This window comes from Amaranthus tricolor, chromosome 11 (genome assembly GCF_026212465.1).
Source record: "Amaranthus tricolor cultivar Red isolate AtriRed21 chromosome 11, ASM2621246v1, whole genome shotgun sequence".
NCBI lineage: Eukaryota > Viridiplantae > Streptophyta > Magnoliopsida > Caryophyllales > Amaranthaceae > Amaranthus > Amaranthus tricolor.
Window position 1 is genome coordinate 20,874,056 of NC_080057.1, and position 26,961 is coordinate 20,901,016.

The 26,961-nt window shown below is 35.5% G+C and overlaps 2 protein-coding genes across 4 annotated transcripts; both read left to right on the forward strand.

The window, feature by feature from the left end:
• The first annotated feature begins 2,694 nt into the window (after positions 1 to 2,694).
• On the forward strand, positions 2,695 to 8,923 carry LOC130826934 (uncharacterized). 3 transcript variants are annotated; one of them, XM_057692564.1, is made up of 7 exons: positions 2,695 to 2,994; positions 4,367 to 4,810; positions 4,897 to 4,949; positions 5,820 to 5,860; positions 5,982 to 6,300; positions 7,382 to 7,692; positions 7,775 to 8,923. In XM_057692564.1, exons 1-7 carry the CDS (start codon positions 2,982 to 2,984, stop codon positions 8,484 to 8,486), a joined length of 1,893 nt encoding a protein of 630 aa, XP_057548547.1. In that variant the 5' UTR covers positions 2,695 to 2,981; the 3' UTR covers positions 8,487 to 8,923. The 3 variants fall into 3 exon arrangements, with proteins under 3 accessions (XP_057548547.1, XP_057548548.1, XP_057548546.1); XM_057692565.1 differs by having other exon boundaries at positions 4,436 to 4,810; XM_057692563.1 differs by having other exon boundaries at positions 2,710 to 2,994; positions 4,364 to 4,810.
• A 6,647-nt stretch (positions 8,924 to 15,570) lies between these two features.
• Positions 15,571 to 22,038, forward strand: LOC130827179 (26S proteasome regulatory subunit 7-like). The gene is made up of 10 exons (XM_057692831.1): positions 15,571 to 15,783; positions 17,736 to 17,817; positions 18,828 to 18,919; positions 19,008 to 19,085; positions 19,582 to 19,643; positions 20,259 to 20,403; positions 20,547 to 20,765; positions 20,853 to 21,034; positions 21,115 to 21,290; positions 21,458 to 22,038. Exons 1-10 carry the CDS (start codon positions 15,697 to 15,699, stop codon positions 21,613 to 21,615), a joined length of 1,281 nt encoding a protein of 426 aa, XP_057548814.1. The 5' UTR covers positions 15,571 to 15,696; the 3' UTR covers positions 21,616 to 22,038.
• Positions 22,039 to 26,961: the final 4,923 nt, after the last annotated feature.

Genomic DNA, 26,961 nt, shown 5'->3' on the forward strand with positions numbered 1-26,961 from the left:
GATTCAAGGCGGGATGATTCATCACCGAAATATCAGAGCAATAACTATCTATTCGTAATAATCATATGCTAAACATGATAGATAAACATATATACATTTACATATATACAAACTATATACAAATGTCAAAATATTACAAATGTTCAATATACTACAAACAATACACTAATGCTCATTCTCCTCCTACACCCTCTCTAGCTGTGATGGTCTAGACTGTCTCTTATGATAGTAAGAGGCAGTCATATGGCGCTCGGGGAGGGGAGGTGATTGATACCGGGATGACCCCGCACCTTGGGATGTTCCCGCACCCTGTGAGGACCCCACAACATCCTAGGGATACGTTAGGTCGACCTCCTCCAATTGTACGTCGTCGTGAGGAGGAGATTCCCTCTGCATGTCGCCTGAGGTCTCTAACACAGCCACTTCTGGAATGAAGTGCTGGAACTGGATCCCTAGGTGCGCAATCTCCCGTACAGGCTCCTCTTGACTAGAGCTAATCACAGATGCGACACCTTGTGCCTGCAAATCACTTGATCGTTAAATAAAGTTATATTATATAAGTTATATGTTTAATAATTCAACATGGAAGAATACTTACAAACTGTGTCATCATTGGTGTGACGGGGGCGTACTAAGCTGCTGCGATGATACCTCGAGGTGTGATCCATCGGCGAGTGATGGAGAGAAACCACACCATGTAATTCAGAGAAGTAGGTGTGCCGGCAGCATTAATTGGTGCACCTTGCGCCAACAGCTCCAACTGTCGATCCCAGCGAGCGATGTGTCGCCCATTGATCTCAAGCAGTTCTTCGGGTCCCGATCCTTACGTGAGGTGAGATAGAGCTCAAACCCCGTGTCACATGGCGGGAGGATGCCCTGTACCACCCCATACTGGCGAAATACGCGCTCGGGAATATGTGCTTTGACTATTTAGAAGCAAATGAATGGTACAGAGGCTCTCTACGCACCCGACATTATGCCTGAGTGCTGAGGCAAGGCAGCATATGCCTCAACGGGGTATGGGTCCCAACGAAACTACAAGTTAAGAAGCAATTAACAAATTACAATACATGATAATAATGATGTTAAATAGTGAAGCATTTACTTGGTCTGCTCGTAATAGATCCAAATGATCACGAAAGAATCCCACACCGGATCCGGTGTGAGTCCTTGTGTGTTGTGCAAATGTTCATCGAGATCCTTATGGAACCTCTGGAGGGGGATTGATTGGAGGTGCAACAGCGCCATGTCCAACAGTTCTCATTGGTTGCCCAATGAAAATGTGCTCCCAAACCCAAAGCTATGACAATTATACATAAATAAGTAAATGTAGGAATCCAAACATATTGAAAAACAAAACAATCATAATTTGTAAGTTTCAATTACCTGGAGTATAACTAGTGGTCCAGCAATCTCCTTCACGTTCCTCTATGAAGCATTGCAGAGCCATCTGTACAGATAGCGTAGGGCTGCGGAACCCCAACTGTAACACCTCAGAATTTCCGACTTTACACCAACTGTATCCGGTAATGCGCTCCCAAGGAGCATCAAGCAACGTCAAGTACAGAATCTATACTTGACTACCAGTCTTGTCGGCAAACAAGACCGTACCAAGCAAGTAAAATATATACGCCTTAGCGTACCTCTCTATAGTGACCTCATCAGCACCTTCAGGGAGGTGCGAGAAGTGTTGCGCTAACCATATAACACGCAACCCACTCCCTTGGACTATGTCTGTCGGAGGTCACACTCCAAGTACCCTTTAGAGTATGTCTCTATATGGGAAGTCGTGTCAATACATCTAGGGTATTTGACAAATGATACTTCACTACAAATTATTTCCCTTGCTACCAACTATTTATCATTAACATGATATATATCATGAAAATGTTTACTACAAATCATTCTTATTCCCACCATTTATTACCGATTACTAAACAGACCGTTAGTGTTTTAGGTGCTTTTGTTTTTTGGATGTTGCCTTGTACATTTATGCTAGTGTTTTTCTTTTAATAAAAATCTTATTTTCCAAAGAATAAATCATACGATACCCTCTATTTAATTCAGAAGGTATTTAACAAATAAATAATAATTGGTAGATGATAAAGTAATTGATTTTAACAATTGATTTTTAAGAGCCGAATTGACCAACATATTTTGAACACGTTGCTAGGAGCAACTTGTTAAAAATTAATTTATTAATAATAGTAAGACGCATTAACCAACTAATTTACCAAACATTAGAATTAGATAGTTCGACCACCAAACCATCTATTTCAATTGCTAAATAAATTGTTTTGCCAAATACCCCATCTCGATTGTGAAATATCTAAACTATGCAATTGGAAGATAAATTGATAAATTCATCCAACCCATATATGCATACAACTAGTCTCTTGAGAGATCGTCTCTTTGAGAGACGTTTCTCAAGCCCAGCCCATTGAAACTCAATGTCTATTTACATTATCCTTAGTGCTATTTACCGTATTTTTAATGTCTACTCACAATATTTTAAATGTCTACTTATATTATTTTTAATGCCTACTTGTAATATTTCAAAAAATATATAATGAACCGGCCCAATTAAAAATAGTCTCTTAAAAAGACAGCATCTCACAAGAATTTGTAATATTCATAGTGCATATGGTCATATGGACATCAAAATTCCCAACTCCGTATCAAATTTAGTGATAGATTTGGGTTAGAAAAACATAAGCCTAAAAACGACCAAATGGTTGCGTTAGGGACCATACAAACAAACCCAAAATCTTGTTCTTCCTATCTTCAGTTTCTTGGGTTTCTTCCCACTTCCTCTCTTTCGTTCACTTCAATTCTTCATATTCCCTTTCCTTTTATCTCTAATTCAACTTTCTTTCTCTATAGAGTGTCATCCTGATTCTGAAGTATTAAACTTCAATGGAAAATTGGCGACCATTACTTTCTTTCTGGAATCTTCTAGAATCTTACTGAATGAGCTCCCCATGTCTTCACTTGGTACTCTCTTCATGTTTCTTTTCTCTAGCCTTCTGTTCTTCAAAGCTATTGATAATGTTATTGCACTATAATAATATTTTATCTGCTATGCTTTTTATATGTTGAATATGGTGTTTTGTTGTTTCATTAGTACTAATTGTAATATGGGTAACTACTAATTTCTAGGGATTGTTCAAGGGATTATTTTTTTCTTTGTGAATCTTTATTTTTCCCTTCAATTTTCGTTTGCTTATTTGTTTGATGAAGTCTTTTGGGTGCACAATTCTGAATTTAAATGATAAAACAAGCCATAAGGTATCTTTGAATATAATTATTTTATGGATAAGTTGCCCTTGAACATGATAAACAATAGACCTGTTGTATGAGAATTTTAGGTTGGCCTAGTGGTTGAATGCTTTTTGTATATTCTTATAGCAAGGGTTAAATTCTCACTGTCTATAAAGAAGATGACTGAGTGATGGGGAGTTAATAGTGATATGATGAATTTGGATTTGCTAGAGCATATGGTAGTCCATAGCAATGGCTCGAGGAGGAGAACATTCCTTAAGACCTTGTTCGGATGGAAGGAAATGGAGGGAAAAGAAGGGAAAGGATTTGGAGAGATGAAAATCTCCATGTTTGGATAGCAAAAAAAAGGAGGGGAGGGGTTTGAAGGAAGGGATTTGGAGGGATTAAGTCTTTTAATTTTGTTAACATCAAAAACTCTCCATAAGAGGAAAGATTTGGAAGGAAAATGAAATTTCCTTTCTTTTCCCTCCCTTTCCTTACTAAACAAACATGGAAGTCTTCTCTCTCTCTTCCTCCTCCCCTTCCTTCCCTTCCTCTCCCCTTCCTTTGTTTTCTCTTCTAGTTTGCATCCAAACATAGTGTTATGATCATAAGAGTTGAAAGTTTGGTTCATATAGATGACTTTGTCTATATGGGAATAAAAGATTTGGCCTTATTGTCAATGTTGTTGGTTGGAGTAATATTAATCAATCATTTCTAGCTTACTATTTACTTTTAGTTAACTCAGTAACTCGAATATTCACAACTATTGATTCTTGCAATACTTGAATAAAAAGGTTACATTGATGAAGTCATGGTGAATCTTTAAGCCAATAGAAGCATAATCTTTTATTCTATGTTTGGAAACATATCATATTCTTTTATGCTATGTTTGGGAACGTACCATAATGCAAAAAAGGCTGCATCTGTGTATCTCGATCATATCATAACGGTTTCTTTGAGCTTTCTGCAACTGAAATATAGGCTGCATTGACCGCAAAATCCTTTTCACGTCATTACCAAAACCGTATTATTGCACTATGCTAGAAGCTCCTACTCCCTTTAGGATATAACACTAAACGAGTGTATATTGTGATAAAAGCAGATATTGCTATTACACAGTCTTCCTTCCAGAAGTGTTTTGCTCATTCAAGGCTGCACTCTTTTATCAAAGGTACAATACCCAAGTGTTCCTTATCACAGCTTGAGGATAGATGGGCATCATTTCGGATTTCCTTTAAGAATACAGGGGACTTGAACTCCAACTGGAGTCATTCCTATAAGAGGTCACATCATATGTTTCTGGTTAAAGCTGTTGCTACTCTTGAGCTTAGTTCTTTAACTCCAAAATGTCTGGTCCAACGTAAAGGTGAAGAAAAGGAAAACAATGTCGTCTTATCAACTGAAGAACAACAGAGCTCAGTTCTTGATAGTACAACAAGTAAAGAATCAGAGGAAGTTGATGAGAAAGAAAAGTTGAGACGCATGCGTATTTCAAAATCAAATAAGGGGAACACGCCGTGGAATAAAGGCAGAAAGCATAGTCCTGGTAATTTACTTGTACATCTGCAGCTTTCATGCTTTTGCATTTTGGAGCTTGATATGATGAACACTGAATACTTTGATAATGTACAGAAACTCTTCGACGTATCAAGGAGAGGACCAAACTTGCAATGCAGAACCCTAAGGTGAAGTCATGTAAGATTTATTGGTTTATATGTTTGTGACTTAGGAGCGGCAAGGAATAGATTTATATCGACCCTGAAGCCTTTTCGAGGTTTGTCTATGGATGAGAACTGCATCTTAGGCCCGCCATATACTCTCTACTTTGAGAATCTAGATTTTAGGAAGAGCACTTGCTTAAATATGTAACTCTGTTTGGATCGAAAGGAAAGGGGAGGGATTTGGAAGGATGGGTATCACTTGTTTGGATAACAAAAGGGGAGGGGAGGGATTTGGAGGGGCAGGGTATGGAGGGAAAACATGACAAATTTGTTAAGAATGTAATCTCTCCTAAAGTAGAAAGATTTAGATTTGGAGGGAAAACGCTCATTTTTGTTCCTTTTACCTTCCCTTGCTTTCTAAACAAACAAGGTGCACTCTCTTAATTTGTTATCCAAACATAGTGTAAGTGATTGCCATTTCTCTTGATTTTTGCTTTTTGATACCTGTCACACGAGAGTATATAGGACAAGAATCGAATCATTACATCTCCTAGTGCTCATGTTTAGCTATCTCATTTATCCAGTCATCCTAAGCTATGTTACTCGGACTCTTCATTTTGCTTCACATACCCCTGTCCGATCCTTGATCCTAGACATTGGTATGGCACTTAGACACTTCATTTTAGGTGCAGAATTCAATATTTAGACGTATCTGGCACTTAAACACGTATCAATATCCAATATCAAACACCCGACTCCAAGTAACATAGATCCTAAGATATTATGGAATTTGAAAATTTTTTCTTTTGCCTTAGCTTCCTTGTTTCGTATACATGCAAGTAATTGTTTTACTCATACATTATGAGATCCATTCTAATGAAACTTTCTGCTCAGGTGAAAATGAAGTTGTTAAATAATGTTGGTCATGTACAAAGGTGAGTCCAGACCAAGTTCTGTTCTGATTCATGTCGAGTAGCCCATTGTTACTTCCATCATATCATGTTAGGGTAATTCTTTCGTCATATTCTCCCTTTAATGTGTATGCACTTCTTGTAGTCGTCAGACAAGGGAAAAAATTGCAGTTGGAGTGCGAATCGGCTGGAGAAAACGTCGTGAAAAGTTGTCGCTTCAGGAAAATTGCCTTTTTGATTGGCAGAACTTGATTGCTGAAGCTGCTCGAAAAGGTAACCTAGAGGAGGAAGAGTTGCAGTGGGAATCGTACGAGATTATAAACGAACGCTTGAAGCAAGAGTGGGTGGCCAGCATTGAACATAGGAAAACAATGCCCGGACCCAAAGCTAGCAAGAGAGCACCCAAATCTTTAGAACAACGGAGAAAAATTGCCGAGGCCATTGCTGCTAAATGGGCGGATCCTGTAAGTTCTCATCCCAATACTGAAACATATTTTCCCAATAACTTCATAAGCTCTCATCCCGAGTTTTCCGGCCTTGATTAGTGGCAAAACTTTTATGCCCTTGGTTTTTCTGACATTTTAGAATTAACCCTTAAGAGCTGCCCAAGCAATCTAATTTCTGCGGCATTCACAGGACATTACAACAATATTGCATGACTTCTATGCCACTAAAATGGCTCCCGCTTAGGCTAAGTACGGGGGATTGGATATATATAGAACATCACCCTTGTAAACAACAAAGAGGTTGAGTCCGGTGAACTGTGAACCCATGATTGTTGTCATAAGCTAAATGTTAGTATGTTACATCCAATAGTCATAGTTTGAGGCTTTGAGCTTTTGATATTTTGTGCTCTTCATGTATGCGGCAGTCCAGTTGAACAGAGTTTACATCTTGTTATTATGTCGTATAGGTAGGAATTTAGAACTCTATAAAGGGATGAAGAACCTTCTGTTATTCTGTGATTATCGAACTAGCTACTTAAAGGAAATGCTTTTCAATTCGACCTCTTTGAAGCCATCCTTTCTTGGATATCGTCATCATATGATACTGTTACTCAGTATGAGGCCCTAGATATGGTGTATGGCTGCATGCAACTTCACCCATATAGCGATTATGAGATGTACAAGGTTTATGGTGTTGTCATCCAATGATACCGTCATCCTGTGTGAGGCCTTAGCTTAGGGTAGTGTAGTTGGCTGCATGTAGCTTCGCCAGTATAGCTAGAAGACCTGTATGCCTTAAGGTATACTCAGATCGACAGAATGTTCTGAATTACACGCAAACGGTACTAGAATTCTGGAAGGTGTCATATACCTTCAAGTAATCTGTAAGCATCGGATTAAGCTTAGCAATGTCTAGAAGATCCCATTTGTCCCTAGTCCAAGAGTATTGTGTGCTTCGAGTATGGCTTAACAGTGCTGTTTTCTATTTTGTCGATCTATTTCTATTGATATTCAACGAAACAATCTAATTCTTGCTTTGGATCCTTGAGCCTTTCACTTTCTTGTTCGACTGATCTGATTTTCTTCCTTCAAAACAAAGGAATACCGTTCGAGGGTGTCCTCCGGGATGGCTAAATATTACGAATCAGCAGATGGGGCTGAGAGAAAGGTGAAGAGGAAATCAAGTAGTCGATCACAAACCCCGAGAACTCCTAAGAAGAAGCTCAGTAGTGCAGAAAGATTGATTGTAATTGAAAGGAAGGTAAAGAACCAATCATCGAAATTGAAGAAAAGGACCGCTCCCAAGTACAAGGATCCTTTGGCAAGCTCCAAACTGGAAATGTTGAAGAACATAAGGGCACAAAGGGTGGCATCCGAAGCAAGTAAGAACGAAGCTGTGGAACGAGCAAAGTAAGTCATCAACCTTTAAGATTTTGTATCCCTTTGTTGTTGATTTTGCCTTTTCTTATAATGGTGAACTGAATGACTACAGGCTCCTGATAGCCAAAGCACGAAAGGCTGCCAAGGCCCTCGAGATCGCTGCACTGAAAAGCCCGGTTGCTCAAGCTTCCCTCGTTGAGGCAAGAAATCTTATTGCTGAAGCAACTCGATCTATTGAATCAATAGTAAACGAAAAGGTTGCTTCAGGAGAGAATCTAACATTAGGGAAAATTATTCATGCCGAGAAGGATGAAAATTCGAGTGTAATAGAATTAGATGCTGTTAGTCATGCTTTCCTTAAAAGGGTTAATGGCACTTGCACTGGGATTCAGGTTGAGAAGGCGGAAAGTCCCCAAATTCGATCTGAAGACGATAAAACTCAACCGACAGATGATGTTGATGAACGAGACCGTATAGGGATCAATGGAATCAGTACTGGGCACGTGAAAACATTCGATGGCCAAAATCTAGATGTCGGTCTGTATAAGATGCCAATACCACAAGATTTGGATGTGATTCACCAGCACCAAAGGCAAATCGGTGGGTATAGATTTCCTAAATTCGATATCCAGAGTTTCACAGGGAAATCGGAAACGCGAGACCTCATGAATCAACAACATTCACATGTGCCGAATGGTCTCGCATCGTGCAATCGCCTTACCAAGTTGCAAATTCATGAACAAAAAGTAGCTCCAGCTCCAGAAAAACTAGCAACTAAAAGATGGGTTCATGGAAGACTGGTTGACATTGTAGCAGGGAAGTGAGATGCTGTGTATTCACAGGAATATTGACTAGAAATAGGCATTTGGATCATCAGGTCGAGTCTAGGTTGCTTGCTCAACATGTTAATTCGATTCCATTTTTGTGCTCGAGTTATTATTTAGTCGGGCTAAGTCAGAATCAGATTCAGATGCTAGACAGCTAACAGATGAAGTGAAAATGATACTCATCAGCCTCTAAATTCGTAGCACCATTCATGTTTTGTATTGTAAGTATTTCACAACTCACAAGCATGTTTATTTTCTAATAATTTTGATAGATAACTGCTATTATTGCTGCAGTAATATGAAAAACTAGATCATGGTTGTTTATGTAATACGTCATTCCCTTTACAAAATGATTAATTACCATAAACTTATATGCAATGTGAAATTGTAAATGATATTTATTACATCTGTTTTATAATACTTGCACTTATTTATTTTTTGGTTGTTTTACTAATAAATTTGTTATCTAGTTGATTGAAAACCGACAGCTTTGATGCCATAATAAATTTATCTTGTACACACAAGACGTGCAATTGAGGAAAGTTGGCTACACATAAGTCTAATAAGTTTCATTTTAAAACCAATTGATAATAAGAGGAACCCATCAATCTCTCTAATTCTATAGTGTGAAATTACAAGTGGGTTATTTTTCCATCAATTTCACGTTACTTGCGTTTTTTTAACTTAGTGAAAAACAACTCAATAGTTCTCTATCTTTCCTCTATTCTATTCTTACTCATCACATTATTACTACACTTTTTCACTTATCATCCAACGGGTAAAATAGACAAAAATACATTGACAGTGACTTTTTTAATTCATGTGCACCATCCAAAGGTGCAAGTAATTACGAATAAAGGCAGTATTACTAAGAATCAATTGAAACTAATCTTTTTGTCAGGTAAACACATATATCTAACCTCTAAACCCACTTAGGAGAGGCATCTTATGACATAATCATTTTATAGTTGTGTCTGAACATAAAGTAGAACGTTCTGATAACTACTAAACATGTGATCCTAGTAGAAATTTACATATTTTAAAAAAGATGGATGGACTACAGCTACTTGGATTCGATAGGAGACACTGGTGTTGATCAGATTGATGGAGGTATGAATCCACTGTTTCCTCGACCTGTTTCATATTCTCCTCTTTATCCTTCTTACCTTTATTGATCTCACTCTTCACCACTTCCACCTGCACCAAACCCCACAAACTTAACACATCTAGTGTATTAATGTGTCATCACTACCATTTGGTCAATTTGTAGGTATAAAGTCGGTCTATTACATAATATTAGGTGATAATTATCACATGATCATCTCATAAATGCACTCGTGTGTGGACACATCTATGAGGCACCTGTGGCTTGGACCACAAACCTATGGTGATGAGCATTAACTTGCATAAATAAATGTGAGCTACATCCAAGAACCACCATCGGCTCTGATATCATATTAGGTCGTGAAAAGTCTATCATATAATCACCCTACGGGCACATAATCACCTATGAGCCTACTCGTGTAAACACCCCACAGGCCACGGTGGGTTTACAAACCCACTAGAAGTGTTCAAAACAAAATCAAAGACCCAAAATTTACCGTAATCAAACCCGATTTGACCCGACTTAAAAATAATTTACACTTATATAAAAAAAATAAGACACAAAATTCGATTTCTAATTGACCCGATACTTCTAATTCCAAACCCAAATGAACACCTTGACTTAATTTGCATATACATCTAATGAGGTTGAACTTTTCTAAAACCATACACCTTTTTTAAAACCATATAATCGTAAAAAATTACCCATCAAGCATTATATATAAATCTACAAAATCAGTGATTTTTACACAAGTGAAGCATTTTCAACAACTCTGTAAAAATAAATGTTCAATTTACCTTATACTCAACCTTGAACATAAATATCAATAATATTTTGAATGAAGTGCAAAGAGTAAACAAGAAGGGGAATAATTAACCTACATTATCAAGTTTATCAGTAGTAGGGAGGAGTGCCATGAACCCCAGAACGGTTGGTAGCTCTGCCCACCATTAATCTATGTTGAAGATTAAGATTGTTAATGGTAACAGTATTTGCAGGCCTCTTCTCTTTTAACATAACCGCTAACATCATTGGCGATATAATCTTCATCATATCATATCATATTATCTCTGATTCTTATGATCAATGTATGTTATGGACTTATATATGGAGTACTGGAGTAAACTGGGAATATTCGAATGGGTCATATGCAAATACTAGCTTCTTGTAAGACATGCATATGTTCTACGTGTCTTCATTTGTTGCTTACCCAAAACGTGCGACTGGGCATATGTGGAGTTGCACAAAATATGACACTGGATCTAAATCGAGTCGCACAAAGTATGCGACTGGACTTAGATTGTGTCGTATGTTTTTGTGCCTGGACCTAGGCTTAGTTGTACGTTTTATGCGACTGGATCCATTTTCTGATGATTTTTAAATTAATACTCCCTCCGAACCAAATAATTAGTCCCATTTCCTTGGGCACGGATATTAAGGGTTGTGTGGGGTCCATTAAAAAGTGGTAGTTGGGTATTTTTAAGTAATTGGATTAATTGTTAATGATTCCCTCCTTTTGCTTAATAAAGTAGATAGAATGAATTTTAGAGGGAAAATTGGGTTTCACATTATTTGAGACTTAATTGAAATTAATACATTTCCGAAATTTTAATAATTAAACAATCATTAAACTACTTAATTTAAATTACAAATAATTACATCAAATAAATTACAAAACCCGTCAAAATCATAAAATAAACTAAGTCTTCAATTCTTCCTTGATTTCTTCAACGTTTTTTGAACGGCAATTGAAAACGAGCAACCCTCACGCCACATGCGCATGCGGATATTAAATCTTTCGTTGACTTCAGATTTATAAAAAAAACAAACACGGTATGCATTTAGTGTTGAAAATTAATTAAATAACTACAAAAATCTTAATGTTTTGATTTTGAAAATAAGCCATCCATGAAACTGGAAGATTGTAACACTGATGAAAAGAAGCCAATAATGAAAGTGGAAGAAAAATACAGTATTGAAAAGAAGGCATCAATCCAATGAGTTGACAATTAGTAACACAGTAAAGGGAAAACAAAAAATTAAGTGGAATGGCGCCAAAGTTAAAAAAAAATTGCGCCCATACAACAACAAAAACCACCAAGCATCAGTATATGTATATAAACAGCATTAAGTGAAGATGTCAGGAGCTTCAATTAATTTCCACCACCTTCAATTAAGTATATACAATGGGGAAAAAAAAAGATGTAGATAATTTTACTAAGACTTAAATAATGCATGAGCTTTTAACGTCACTAAACAGTAATGGGAAGCCACAACACGGGTTCATCAATGAAATTGCGAAGAAGTACGATTTGCATAGGAGGACAATCGGAAGGATATGGAGACAGATTCGGGATCAAAAAAAAAATGAAGTTCCAATTAATGTCAACAATAAGAAGACATGGACCAAAGGAAGGGCATCAATCCCCTTTGATGAAAACAAATTCAAATCAATTGAAAAAGTGAAGAAGACAACTTTAAGATCACTATCAAGGGCCATGGGAGTTAGCCACACCACAGTATGCAGATGGAAAAAAAAAGGTACTTTCGAAAGCACACCAACGCAATCAAACCGTTACTTACAGACAAAAATAAACTCGACAGGTTAATTTTTTGTCTTAGTAGTTGCATTTTTGATGAGCAAACAAGCAACTTCACATTTAATGAGATGTCAAATGTAGTCCGCATTGATGAAAAGTTGTTTTATATTACAAGGACACAACAAACATTTTATCTAACTCAAGATGAAATAGAGCCACATAGAGAAATCCAATCTAAAAGATTTATCCCCAAAATCATGTTTATGTGTGCCGTTGCAAGACCAATCTTTTCTAGTGAAGGTGAGATGATTTTTGATGGAAAGATAGGCATTTTTCCTTTCACACATCAAGTGGCAGCACAAAGGAGTTCAAAAAACAGGAAGAGAGGAGAGCCAGAGACCAAACCAATACAATCAATCACTAAAGATCACATAAGAGACATGATTGTGCACAAGATACTACCAGCAATTAGAATTAAATGGCCACCACATTTAAGCAAAACAATTTTCATTCAACAGAAGCAACAACAGAATCAGCAGCATATATTCCAGCACGAAATGAAGCAACAACAGAAGCAACCACAGAAGCAGCACCAGCATGAACACCAGGAACATGTAAATATGACACACATGAGTATACTTTTGGGTTACATTGTTAGGTAAATGTTTAGGTCTAAACACGATGTAGAAATTAAATAGGGGAGATGTTTAGCCGTAAACATTTAGAACGAAATGTCATATAACAATTTATGGATGGCTTCAAAAACAAAATGAAAAACATATTCATCTCAGAGAACAATTTGAACTCATCACAGATAACCCAAATCCCATACTAATTGCCTCCTACATGTGGTAAGAACATAGCCTCCTAAACATAATGTTTGGTGGCTTATGAACTGAAAACCCTAGATTGGTGGCAAAATGAATGAATTTAGGGATTTTGTAGCTATAATCAATTGTCTACCCTCAAAAAAAAATCATAGGGCAACAAAAACAGAACACGAAAGACATGCATACCATACAAATCACATAAACAAAATCATCATTAGTCAAAGAGGAAAGATGTATCCATACGAGAAAATGGGCCTCGAACATCTATATCAGACAGCAAATCATCATCATCCAATGATTCTTCATCTGAGGAAGGGAACAAGTTCTCAATGTATAGATCTTGAAGATCCAGTTGTAAATCAAACATACCCTATATTTCTTCATCTTCAGAAGTTATACTTCTTCCCCAGTTAGGATCTGTTTCATCAGAAGTCGTAGACGATGCAGGTAGGCGATTGTAGAAATCGAACCATGGGTTAGGAGATCCAATCGTAGGATCACTTTCTTGGGACGAAGACAAACAACAAAGACAAGACGTTGGTGACGCCATGTTCAAAAAAACCCAGAAAAGTCAAGAAAAAACCCAGATTTAAAAAACCCCTAAAAGTATTAGGGTTTCAAGGAAGACGAAGATGGTGGAAAAAAAATGAAGATGAAGATAATAAACCGTAAACCAAGGTATTCTTGGGGATGAAGATGAAGATCATTGAAGAAGAAGAAGAGAGGTTGAGGATGAACATGAGAGAGAGGGAGGGAGAGGTAGGGATTCAGTAAATAGGGGAATTATAAAGGGAGGGAAAGATTATGTTGATTAATGATGTGTTATATTGTTAATTATTTTAGGTTAGTAGGGTTTACGGGGGTAAATTCGTAATTACGTGTGTGAACTAAGGGTATTTAAGTAAAAAAAGATTGCCAAAAATAGAAATGGGACTAATAAAAAGGTTTTGCCAAATAAGGAAATGAGACTATTAATTTGGATCGGAGGGAGTATTTTTTTGCTGTTCTTTGCCTCTACTTATCATTCTTTACTACCTCTCTCACCATTATCGTTTTTTTAGTTATTTGTACGTATTATATTTGTTGTGGATATTTAGTTAGTTGTTTACTATTTATGGTTAGCGTGGTGTAAGTTACAGGCTTTCGGAAGTTACAGGTTCTGCTCGCTTTGAAGACCCTTCTTGAGCCGAGGGATTCTTTGATCGCACTCTCCATTATAGGTATGAGCTGCCGTCTCTCTTCCCTCCCCAGACTCTGACCATAGTTGTCTATGAGCGGGATACACTGAGTATGATGATGATGATGATTTATTTTAAAATTTAATTATTATTAATAAATTTCAGATTAATTATAATGATTTTTTTATTTTTAGTTTAAGTGTGGATCCTTTATTTCTCCTAGAAAATTTACAAACGAAATAAATAAGAGTTTGAAATCGATGCTTATCAAGTTATTTTGGGATCAAATTCATCAACCTTCAATTATATTTTGATGTTGAATTTTAGTTTGGAGTGTTTTTTAAGATAGAAGTTAGAGAGATGGAAATATGAAAAAATAAATATTAAACTAAATATTATTAATAAACAATTAAATCAAAAAATTAAATATTAATTAAATAATGATAATAAAATATAATTAAAAAAAGAAAAATGGACCCAATCAACCTAAGCCTAATTACATGTTTTGTGCAACTTGGTTAATTTTTTCGATTTTTTAAATACTTTGTCCTGTTTTTATTGAATTAATATTTATTTTATTTAATTGTTATTAATAATTTTAGTTTAATGATAAAAAAATTATATTTAAAATTTTTAGTTTATGAGTGGCTCTATTTTTTTTCTCCCAGAAAATTTACGAACGAAAATTCAAGTATTCAACTAAGAGTTCGAAAGTAATATTTACCGAGTCATTTTGGAATCAAATTCATCACCTATATTGTTTTATAGAATTTTAATTGTTTTAAAAATTCAATTTATAAAAGGTGGTGAAACAATTAAAAAAGGAAAAATTACTTAGAATAATCCAACTTTTTCATGATTTTCCTATAATAATCTCACCTATTGATTAACCAGGAATAATCTCAACTTTAGGAGGTATTTGCCTAGAGTAAGCTTGGATAACCCAATGACCTGTTATAGTAGGTAATTCACCAAAAAAAGTAAATTAAAAATTAAAGTAAAATTAGAGAAAATTTTTGAAAATTCACATAAAAAATTCTAAATAATTAAAAAAAGTCAAAAATTTTTTTAAATATTTTTTCACATTTTTTCGACATTTTATTTTAATTTATATTTTTTTAAAAGAAGATAAAACTTGCTATAACAAATTATCGGTTTACTGGATTTACTCTAGGAAAATACGCTCCAAAGTCAAGATTATTTATGGATAATTAATAGATAGAATTATTATAGAAAAATCATAAAAATATTAAATTATTCTAGGTAATTTTTCCATTAAAAAATATAATGACAAATAATAAAGCCCCAAAACTTTTACAAAGAGACGAGATCAATACAAAATCACACATTTTTATTTCTCTTTAATTTGCATTAATTGGCATTAATTGGGCTATAATCCATAATGGTTTATTTAGTACCTTGTTGGTTTATTCTATTAGGATACAGGGGCCGGGCGAATAACAAGTCCTACTCCTACTTCACCTCTCTTGTTCTTGAAGAAAACTTTAGCATCTTCAAAAAACACATCAGAGCAGCGAGAAATCAAACACAAAAATGGCAATTGATCACGAAGATGAGCTCAAGGACGAGAAGAATCCTCCACCACTTGACGAAGATGATATCGCTCTCTTGAAAACCTATGTACTTTCTAGTCCTAATTACTTCGCTTTCCTCCCATCCATTTTTTCTTTTCGATTTATACAAAATACCAAATTTATACTCTTTTTGGTTTAATTTGTGCTTATATGATCTTTTATGCTAAATTAGGAATGTTTCATGGGAATCATAGTGGTTAATTGAAATCTGTGCTAGTTATATCGTATGTAATTTGAGTTTTGTTTTCTTGATCTATTGCGATTGTAAAGTTTGATTTTTCCTTAATCCCGATTGCCTATGTATTTTTTATTGCTGATATTTTTTCAATTGATCTCGTAGTGAAGGTAGTTGATGGTGAAAGATGCAAATTACAGTTGAGGTCTTACTGATTCGAGAATTAGGGTTTGTATTATAGGATAGCGAACTTAACCAAATGTTAAGCGTCTTTATATGTTTAGCAATTGCTTACTCCCTCCATACAATGAGTTTGCTACATTTCCTATTTCCATCGTACTTCTTAATTTGTTACATTTACAGGAATATTCCACACCACTTTTTGAACTTTCATCCATGCAATCTGGATTCTAACAACTAAACTTCTCTTTAATGTTTGGGGTTTGATATTTGTGCCAAGCCCCTTGTTAGCTGAATCAGGGACAGGGAAGCATGTATCAATAGGGTGCTTTCTAATTTTTCATTTCATTGCAAGTTGTTAATACCTAGTGGTGTCTGGCGAACTTATTAAAAAAAATGGATGTCGGATGCTTACTTAGGTTTAAAAAGTGCACCTCCTAGAAAGGCTCTAGAAAAACCACTTCTCTTAATCTAGGCTTAGCGAGATATGTGAGTCGCACATTTTTTGTGTTTCAGCGTTTTTTATGCCTCAAGCATGTTGGATTTTTTTGGAGAAACCTTTTCAAACAATATGTCATAGTATCAATGGACAAACAAAGAGTTGTGTCTTATTTGAAGAGAAAAAAGAAAGGGAACTGGACTTCTTTTGTCTTTGAAGAGAGAAAGAAAAAAAAAGGAAACTTAAGGACTTGCTTGCAATCCTAATTGTAAGCAAGCAGACCAGTACTAGGTAGTTTGTAGTTTCCCTTTATGTTTTACTTTTTCTCTTCTAACTTTTACTTTTTTTCTTTTTTGCGGATATCTTTTTTCATTTCTCCTTCTAGATTTCAACTTTTTTTCTTTTCTTCCTTTGGTTTATTTGATTTTTTTTGGCTTCTTCCTCTTTTAGTTTTCGCTTTGTTTATAGTATTTCAATTATGCTAAACTTCTTTCTGTTGGTTTTTTCTGTTTTAATTTTTCTCTTTATTTCTTCTTTCGATTTTCGTTGATGTCTTCTTTTCTCTATTTTCTTCTCTAATAACAATGTATACCTCTTTCAAAAAAAAAACCAAAAAAACAATGTGATACCAACCAGACAAAGAACAACTAGACGTCTAGACATATTGCATAGAATTTAGCTTTAGGTACCTTTTTGTGTCATTTAGCACTATATTAGTGGCTTAATGCAATGGTAACAAATGTTTAGATCTTTTATACAACAATTGTATATTCTCTATTCTCATATAATTTGAAGTAATAAATATTTTAAAAATTGTTTTTAAGCTTTTGACCAAAAACTTATGCCTTACCTCCCTAACAACTTGCAGTTTCGCCTTGCACCCTGTCCTTGACACTTGTGTGCCTTGCGTCTTTTACAATTAAGGATTCTCATTGGGTCCCTGATTTCTTTCCTCGAATGGCTTTCTTTATGTTTTTGTATAATAGGTTTTGCCAGTTTGTTTGGACCTCCATGATACCGTCCAGCTGCGGACTTGTACTATGTTGTGATTTTTGTGGTTATTGTTATCATTTGATAGTTGTGTTTTTAATTTTTGTTCTAATTTAATGGATGGGAAATCAGTTTGGTTGTAATTACTAGTTATGTTAATTCTTATGTGTCAAGTGCTTCAAGAAGTTTAGGCTTATATTGATTGTTTGTGCAGGGATTGGGACCTTACTCATCCAGCATCAAGAAAGTGGAGAAGGAAATTAAGGAGATGGCGAAGAAAGTCAATGACTTATGTGGTATGTGTGATACATATCAATTTACTAAAGTATTGTGCAATTCCTGTTTTATTCTTGCTGGATGTTCTTTGAAGTTATAATGATCTTTGATTGGTTTCATCCTCTCCCCCCGAACTTATTAGCTTAGTTAGAACAGTATTCATCAATGTTCTGGAGTAAAAAGCTGAAGTCTAATGAAGTTACTGTCCTTTGTGTTTTGACATGTGTGAATCGTGTGATATGTTTTACTGGCTTTTTGAATGATGTTTGACAATGTAATGGTCAAAGTCTAAAACTCAAGAGTCAAGACCTTTGATATCTGTTAGTTAATAGCATGGCCTATTATAGATTATCATGAGTGTGTTTTTTCTGTTTAAAAAATGCGTCATCCTGGACTTACATATTGTAAAAGACTTATGTAGGTGAAGTATTCTGTCAATTTCATAAGCCCATATGTTTTAGTATTCACTGGTTTGAATAGCTTGAACTTTTATGTCTTGATTAGCCATCTGAGTAGGTTCATGGCAATATTTTGTCATTGTTGCGATTTTGCAAAACTATTAATTGGCGAAGTTTGTAGTTGCCAGATTAAAGTTGAAGGTAATTAGATGAGGTTTATGAAAACGCTATGTATATGAATGACAGGAGCTTGTTTATTTTTTTAATTTTTAACATTTTCAGAATAACTAATGAGTTCCTAACAATTGAAATTTTGACTTGTGAGAACCATGTCAATTTCTTTGGGCCTCTGTCTCAGGATGTGCCAAAGGAGCTGTTTCTTGTTCTAGTTGATCACTTGATTGACACTATGTATGAGCTGAAGTTTTCTTGAAAAAGATTTTTATGAGTAGGTCCATTTATGTGTGTCTGATTTCTGTTTTTTTTTTAAATAGGTTGTGTGACCAATTTTATTATCTATTCTTTGACAAAAAAAATTTTTAAATGGTGATTTACTATCTATATAAACTAGTTTGTTGGACATTCTAGCTTGTATCTCCTTGATAGAAGCAATGATTTTTGTAATGTGGCAGGAATTAAGGAGTCTGATACTGGATTAGCAACTCCTAGCCAATGGGACTTGGTCTCTGACAAGCAAATGATGCAAGAAGAACAACCTCTCCAGGTATTTTTTTTGTGAAGTTTCTTTGCTAATGTCTTTTTTTTATATAACTGTCTTTGAATGCTGAATGATTATGGTGAAATTTGAGCAGGTTGCAAGATGTACCAAGATCATCAGTCCAAACACGGAAGATGCTAAGTATGTTATTAATGTGAAGCAGATTGCAAAGGTACTCGAAATTCAAGCTTGTCTTTCCTTTTCCTGTTTTATTTTCCTTTTACCTTCAATTGGGGGCCATTGTCACTTCTATTATATTGTTGTCTGATAGAAGGTTATGATTTTTTTTTTTTTTAATCTTAATGCTGTGAGAAATGGTATTTACCTTGGCTGAGACAATTTTAGTTTGTGATATTTCTAATATGGAGTATTTGTTATAATGCACCATTCTCCAAGTGGTTTGGTTGGTTTTTGACTTTTGATATTGTATTGTAGAACATTTTCTTATGGTATGTGTAGTTGCTTACTATGAATACTTCCCTTGGTTCTTTCTTATTTGCAGCATAAGCCTACCGTTCTCTCACTAAATGGTTGGCCCGTGTTGTAGAACCTGAGAAAGTATTTTCGTTCTAGTAAATTTTTGGGTTGTGATTGTTTAGGACATACATTTATATTTGCTTGATATGACTTGTGATCACTTTTAACATGTTTATATTTTATTATTTCAGTTTGTTGTTGGGCTGGGTGATAAAGTATCTCCAACTGATATCGAAGAAGGCATGCGTGTTGGGTATGTTGGTATATTTTCAATTGATCTTGTGATTCTGTGGTGTGTCTAGCTTGGTGTTATATATAGTTTTGGGAATTGTCTAATTGTGTTTCAATATGGTGCAATCTTCAGAGCTGAATCAGATATTTAACGCTAACACTATCCTGTAACTGTGGAAAATCATATTGATGAGTGCATTTTTTTTGTTATGGTGGAATCTTGTGATATGCAGTTGATGCTCCAACTACTCAGGACTTTTTATATGATTTTTCTTGCCTGATAGGAAAATGGCCTGTTAGTTAAAGGACTATACTTGTTAGATCACACTGCTTTTTACTGAACTAGTCCCTGCTCTTTGATTTGTGAGGTTGCTTATAGTGGACGGTTTTCAAACCTTGGGAATCTATTTCTTGTCCTTCCGTTTGAAGTTGCTTGAATTTGATATGCTGTTTCTATTGCAGCCAAAAATTGTGATGGCTGAAAATCTTGATTGACATCTTTTGATCCCCTTTGACATGCCCTATTACTCTCGGCTGCTTCTTTTACTAATTCATCTATTTTGTCTCTCCACGTGATACATCACACAAATAGTCTTTTGTTAATTTGAGCTTTCATTTTCTAATATGTTTATGACAGGGTTGATAGAAACAAGTACCAGATTCAGATTCCCTTGCCACCAAAGATTGATCCCAGTGTGACCATGATGACAGTGGAGGAGAAGCCAGATGTGACGTATAACGATGTGGGTGGCTGCAAAGAGCAAATTGAGAAGATGCGAGAAGTGCGTTCCACTTATGATTTCTTTCATTGTTTTAATATGACTAATGAGAATAAGTCGTAATTTTTTATTTTAGATCTCTTGGTCTGGATTTTCTTTGTGCTTTCAAGATGTTCATCTGATCCCTACTTATTTTTCGGTTGTAGGTTGTTGAATTACCCATGCTTCACCCAGAAAAATTTGTTAAGCTTGGGATAGATCCTCCTAAGGGTGTGCTATGCTATGGCCCTCCTGGCACTGGAAAAACACTTTTGGCTAGAGCTGTTGCTAATAGAACTGATGCATGCTTCATTCGAGTTATTGGCAGTGAGCTAGTCCAGAAGTATGTTGGTGAGGGTGCTCGGATGGTTCGTGAGCTATTTCAGGTATGTTTTTCTTCTGACGGCTTAGTCGAATGCTTCCTTTTTCTGTATAGCTGAATTGCTAAATATATGATGTGCTTGTTTAATTAGATGGCAAGGTCAAAGAAGGCATGTATTGTTTTCTTTGATGAAGTTGATGCCATTGGAGGTGCTCGTTTTGATGATGGTGTGGGAGGAGACAATGAGGTTCAACGTACCATGCTTGAAATTGTGAACCAGCTTGATGGGTTTGATGCTCGTGGAAACATTAAAGTTCTTATGGCCACAAACAGGTAAATTTTGTTCTTGAAGGCAACATTTCTACAACTTCATTGAGTTTTGAGTAAAATTAATCTATGTTGTCCTGTTTCAGACCTGACACACTAGACCCTGCTCTCTTGCGTCCTGGAAGATTGGACAGAAAGGTTGAGTTTGGCCTTCCTGATTTAGAGGGTAGGACACAAATTTTCAAGATCCATACCAGGACAATGAATTGTGAAAGGGATATCCGATTTGAGCTACTTGCTCGCCTTTGTCCAAACTCCACAGGTAAATTTTACCTATTCTGCAAGTAACATTTTGTACCACTTTACATGCATTTAAAGTAACAAAGATTCCCAAAAGAGATAAACCCCAGCCTTGGGAAATGGTTTTTTTTTTGGAGAAGTGTTATTTGAGGTGGGAAGGAAACTTACTAATCTGAAAATCTGTGACAGGTGCTGACATTAGAAGTGTGTGCACCGAAGCCGGAATGTATGCAATTCGTGCTCGTAGAAAGACGGTGACAGAGAAAGATTTCCTTGATGCAGTAAACAAAGTCATCAAGGGTTACCAAAAGTTCAGTGCTACTCCCAAGTACATGGTTTACAACTAAAAAATTCTTGTTACAAGAGCCTGCCTGATAATTCCAATATCACTCCCATGGATAGCAATTTCCTGCACTATCGTCTGGACGCTGGCACCAAATGGGAACTTAATGCAAGTCAATAGCAGTTCTACTAAGAGGTCTATTGAATATTTGTGCTGGAAGTTCCATTTATTTGTAGTTTCAAACAAAGTTTGGGTTCGGCATGTGGTTAGTTAGCTGAAGTGAGTCTTTTGTTGCCAGACTGATCTACAATTTAGGGTGTTCTGGGACTTCTGGTTGTTATCTTTTTTTACTGTATAATTTAGAAATTTGTAATGACTACCAAATGTTGGCCTTTTTCCCTGTTTTCCCTTCAAATGTTGCTATTATTAGAAAGAACTGGTTTATAAAAATCGGAGAAGAGTTCTTCCGGTGAATGTTCTTCATTCATTTTCTTCTTTTCCTTTTACTATCCAAATGAAGTGGATTGGTAAGAGTCATATGTTATAATTGTTGATTTTTTAAGCTACTGGATGATTTAACTGTTTAAGATGTTTGGTGAACTTCGATATTGGTTTTTGGCTATTAACAAACCATTAAATACATCCACACAAGTCAAAATAAATTTACCCAAAATGAATGAAACAAAGAAATAACAAGGTTGTTAAATAATTTTTTCCTAGTTTGAGCCAATTCAAATTATTCTTGAGCTGAACGTAATGATAATAATAAAATTAATTTCACCCAAATGATGAACACAAAACATTTATATTAAATACAAATATATGGTCTGATTTAGTCTTATGTAATCTAATAATAGTAATTGTAGTTTGGTCTATTTTGATTTGATTAGATTTGATCTCATCTAATCTAATATGATCTAATCTAATCTAATACATAATTTGATATTTTAATTAAATCTAATTTGATCAGATTTCAATATAAATAAGCAATACATTCAAAAATTGAACGTAACACTCCAAAATTTCCGACCCTTATATGACACAAAAACCGCAAAGGACGGGAGGAAATTCGGGTGTTGCATTAAAATAAAATAAAATAATAATCTAAAATTGTGAGTAGAAATTTCGACAACATTTCTGCTAAAAATCGAGGGCGAGATGGAATATAAACACAATAAAATAACTAAACTATCCAAGGCATCATCACCTTTTAAATCTTGTACCACGACGGAATGATTCATCGTCGGCTCCTCAAATCATCATGACAAGCATGGATTGTGATTCCAGTGTTGACGCTCGAGTTTTAAAAAGAAATAAAACACTTTAAAAACATACAAAACCATAAACTACGCAGCGGAATTATGAAAATACAATAGAAGACACAATGTCTCATACCAAAAACATATACAACCTAAAATTTACAAAAGACATAAAAGAGCTACGAAGTAAAAAGACAAATGCATAACTCGTGTTATGCTTCGCACTCATCAGTCTCCCCCAATGCAATGCAGAAGAAGCTTCAATACTTGTTACACCTATCTAGGATGTTCCTGCTGCTCAATATCAGACCATAAGCATGTATCATAGCAGAAGCATCATAGAATGTGGTAATAAATCAAACATAAACACAAACACATACACGTCAGTAACTAACACCAAATATAATAAGGTCAACAGACTAGCTAACATTATATTATACAACTGTATAAAGATGATTTTGTAAAACACAAAGTATAACTAGTAACTATTTATCATCCATCTATATTTCTTGATCTCAATTTCTTTCCCAACACGAACCATGTGTTCATGGGTGGAATGTATATCTTAACACTCCTCTTCTCAAAATCATAACATCTTTATAAGACACGTATGATATCAACTTAATTAAGGGCGTTAACAAACTACCTGACGCCTCATGATAAAGCATGGCTTTACGACGCTTGTCTACCTTAAAGTAAGTGTGATCATAGTATATCCTTAGGATTCTAAACTCCCATGAGGTAACTCAACTTATTCACAATCATTCTATAAAGGAAAACCCTTGGGGTTCGCAAGACCCACGAGGCACTTCTCTCTAGCATAAACTATTCTATCGATGAAGACCTTGGGGTTTTGCAAGACCCCCCGGTAACTCACGTACTCTTGCTATCAATGAGAACCATGGAGTTTGCAAGACCCACCAGTAACTCAAACATACTCTTGCCATCAATGAGAACCTTAGGGTTTGCAAGACCCACCGGTAACTCATGTACTCTTGCTATCAATGAGAACCATGGGGTTTGCAAGACCCACCTATAACTCACAAATACTCTTGCTATCAATGAGAACCTTGGGGTTTGCAAGGCCCACTGGTAACTCAAATATACTCTTGCTATCATGAGAACCTTGGGTTTGCAAGACCCACCGGCAACTGATCGGGACTTTACGTTCTTCAATAGTAATACCGCAAGTGCAGGGCGTATCTTAGTACGGCTGCATGTACAGGTCTAATCCACAAGGAGTGGGGGTTAAGTCAATAGTTTCTCGATCGATTAGTGTGTTCGAAAACGTATAATAAGATGTTTGGAGATGGAAATAATTAAAGTAAGAAATTAAAAATGCTTAATGAAAATAAAGCATAAAAGTAAATAAGGATATAATGAACTAAAGCAAGGATAAAATGATCAATAAGCTAAGAGCATAGGTTAGGCTTTCTCACCAAAGTAGTGTTTACTAAACTTTAACCTAAGGTCATGGATGTTTTGTTATGGGGAAGAACGTATCATAAGTTTTAATGTTCTCTCTCGAGCAACAAAAACTTCCTAAAACATACTCAAGTACCTATTCTCATGGAGCTAAGCACAATTTAAGACATGAAGCACACATTCAACATTTCCAATCAAAGCATCTACCTATTCTCATGGAGATGTCTTAACTTTTAAGTATAGATTATCGTTAAAAATCGACTCTCGCCCTCAATTCAACAATACTACAACATGATAGCAAAATACATCTTAAACCATAAACAACACAACCAAGCCAAAGGTATAGAAAGCAATTCAAACTACATAAATTGTGATAATGCCTAGCCTAAGCTCATATTGAAACTGTAGATTGCAAACAAGCCAAGAACCATAAATGAATAAATTAAACTAGAGTATCATAAAGAGATGAGTGCAATATAAGTTGAAGAACTAAAAGCATGAATATATGAAACTAAAGGCAAACAATCAAAGATAACTAAGTGATATGAATTGAAAACAATATAAGCAAAGATAGAAGTTACTCTTTTAGGTTCAATCTAAGGATGAACAAGATGATTTGATGATTCAAAGTAATACCATCCAAAAGCTTCAATAATAATACATCATTGGTTGAAGAATCCAAGTTGCAAAATATTACAATAAAGGATGAAGTTAAGATTGTAATTGAAAATTGAAAGTACTTAATTGAATTAAAAGGAAAATTATGCTAAACACTAATTTTTAATTGAAATGAAAGCAAAGCTATGAAGAATACATAGAAATTACTCAAAATGAAGGGTGAAATCTCATATGCCTAGCTCCATCTTCCTCTTCTCTATTTATAGACTTCAAAAACAAGTAGGGGTGGTGGTTTCATGATTGCTCCACCACCCCTAGGTTCTAAGAGAGGGGTACCACCCCTAATGGATAGGGTAGGGTGGCTGGCAATCTTGGCAGCAGCAATTAGAAGCAACAAATGTAATTGGACCTCGAATGATATTTAAAAAGATCGCAAAGGCTACTGCCACCCATCTCGCTCGACCTTAGCGGATCTCGCTCAATCAGTCGAGCCACCATCAGGTCCAACATCAGAAACTTCAAAAATTGAACAGAATGTGAAAATTAGCTCCGCTCGGCCTGAGCCATCTCGCTCGACCTGTCGAGCAGATGTCCTATACTCCTGAATTGAATCCTGCTAATGATCAGAAGCTACTAACTTGCTCGACCAGTCGAGCGACCTTCAGGAATGTGATACTCAGCTTCTGATCTCAAGTACATGCTCCCGGACTGCACAAGCTACCTTTGCTCGAGCTCATTCGGGTCGAGTGGGTCTACTTTGGCTTTTTTTGGCTTGTTCTTATGGCTTGGCTCATGATGTTTCGCTTCTTTGAGTCCTCAGCGTTTAGGTGAGCAATGTATGCATCAAAAGGGGCTAGTTTGTGCTCGATGTTGATGATTAGATCCTGAAATGAAACAAAACACCAAAGCAACAAAACAAGTGTAAAATCCAATAAACCAATGCAATAACATATAGTTTCCTCACGCTAAACAAGCCACTTATAGGGGTAAAAATAAAGATAAAATGTAGCTAACAGTAACTCACATACTCTTGCTATCAATGAGAACCTTGGGGTTTGCAAGACCCACAGGTAACTCACGTACTCTTGCTATCAATGAGAACCATGGGGTTTGCAAGACCCACCGGTAACTCTAATATAAACTTAAAAATTCTTATATAAAGGAATCATTCCGACTCCAAGTAAATATAATGTAATTCTATCAATAAGGGAATTGTGCTCAACTTCTAATCATACCTTAGTTCTATGCATCTATACCATTCTAAGTTCAAGAGACATGCAATTAATATCTACTCATGTATAAGGCTTACTCTAGTACTTCATATATTTATAATACAACGCATAAAGTCGCAAATATTGATAATACTTTGAAACATAAGCATATAAAAGTTAGTTACCGCGTGTACTTACCTGAAACTGCTACAACACGACCAAAAGCCATAATAATCAGCCAAGGTGAGGTTTTTCACCCCTCTTATAAACCGAGTACCTATACGAGTTTTGAGTGGGACTAATAAGCCTCCCTAACCTTATTTAAGAGCTACTTACTCTAAAAGAAAGGACTCTACTGCCATTTAAACAAGTTTCAACTCGTGCTCATAAGTGCTTTAGCCACACACACAACGACTTCAATACTAAACTAGCTTATGAACTGAAATATCATATTACAAATCTAACCACAACACAAAGTTAACACTCAACTCTATATCAAGGTATGATCTGATGAAAAAGCTTCTAATTATATACTTTTTTGAACTAGCATAACTTTTAGGAATTAGTAGACTTAAGCTCTACAGTGTATTGTATTACACCAAATAATAATGAAAATACTCATGGTAGTATTAATTTACATCCCTACAAATATTCAAGTTTAAAGTGATAACAAATGAAAACAATGAAAAAGAAACGAGTTATTTAGATAAGTCATAATAAATATGGCTAAGTTTACGCAATTTTACGACAACAATAAACAAGATCAACAATGTCAACCACTATTAACAACAACAATGACACATATTACTACACTAACAATAACCACACAACAACTAACAAATACTACTAACATTTTACAACCACATTTAATAAACTTTAAAATGATACCTATAGTTA

Excerpts from the sequence above, each read along its gene's own strand:
- LOC130827179 (XM_057692831.1), top strand. The coding sequence starts at position 15,697 with ATGGCAATTGATCACGAAGATGAGCTCAAGGACGAGAAGAATCCTCCA. Across the intron at positions 17,818-18,827 it reads GAAAGTCAATGACTTATGTG|GAATTAAGGAGTCTGATACT; the intron begins GTATGTGTGATA and ends GTAATGTGGCAG. Across the intron at positions 18,920-19,007 it reads AAGAAGAACAACCTCTCCAG|GTTGCAAGATGTACCAAGAT; the intron begins GTATTTTTTTTG and ends AAATTTGAGCAG.
- LOC130826934 (XM_057692563.1), top strand. Across the intron at positions 5,861-5,981 it reads AATGTTGGTCATGTACAAAG|TCGTCAGACAAGGGAAAAAA; the intron begins GTGAGTCCAGAC and ends CACTTCTTGTAG. Across the intron at positions 7,693-7,774 it reads GAAGCTGTGGAACGAGCAAA|GCTCCTGATAGCCAAAGCAC; the intron begins GTAAGTCATCAA and ends GAATGACTACAG.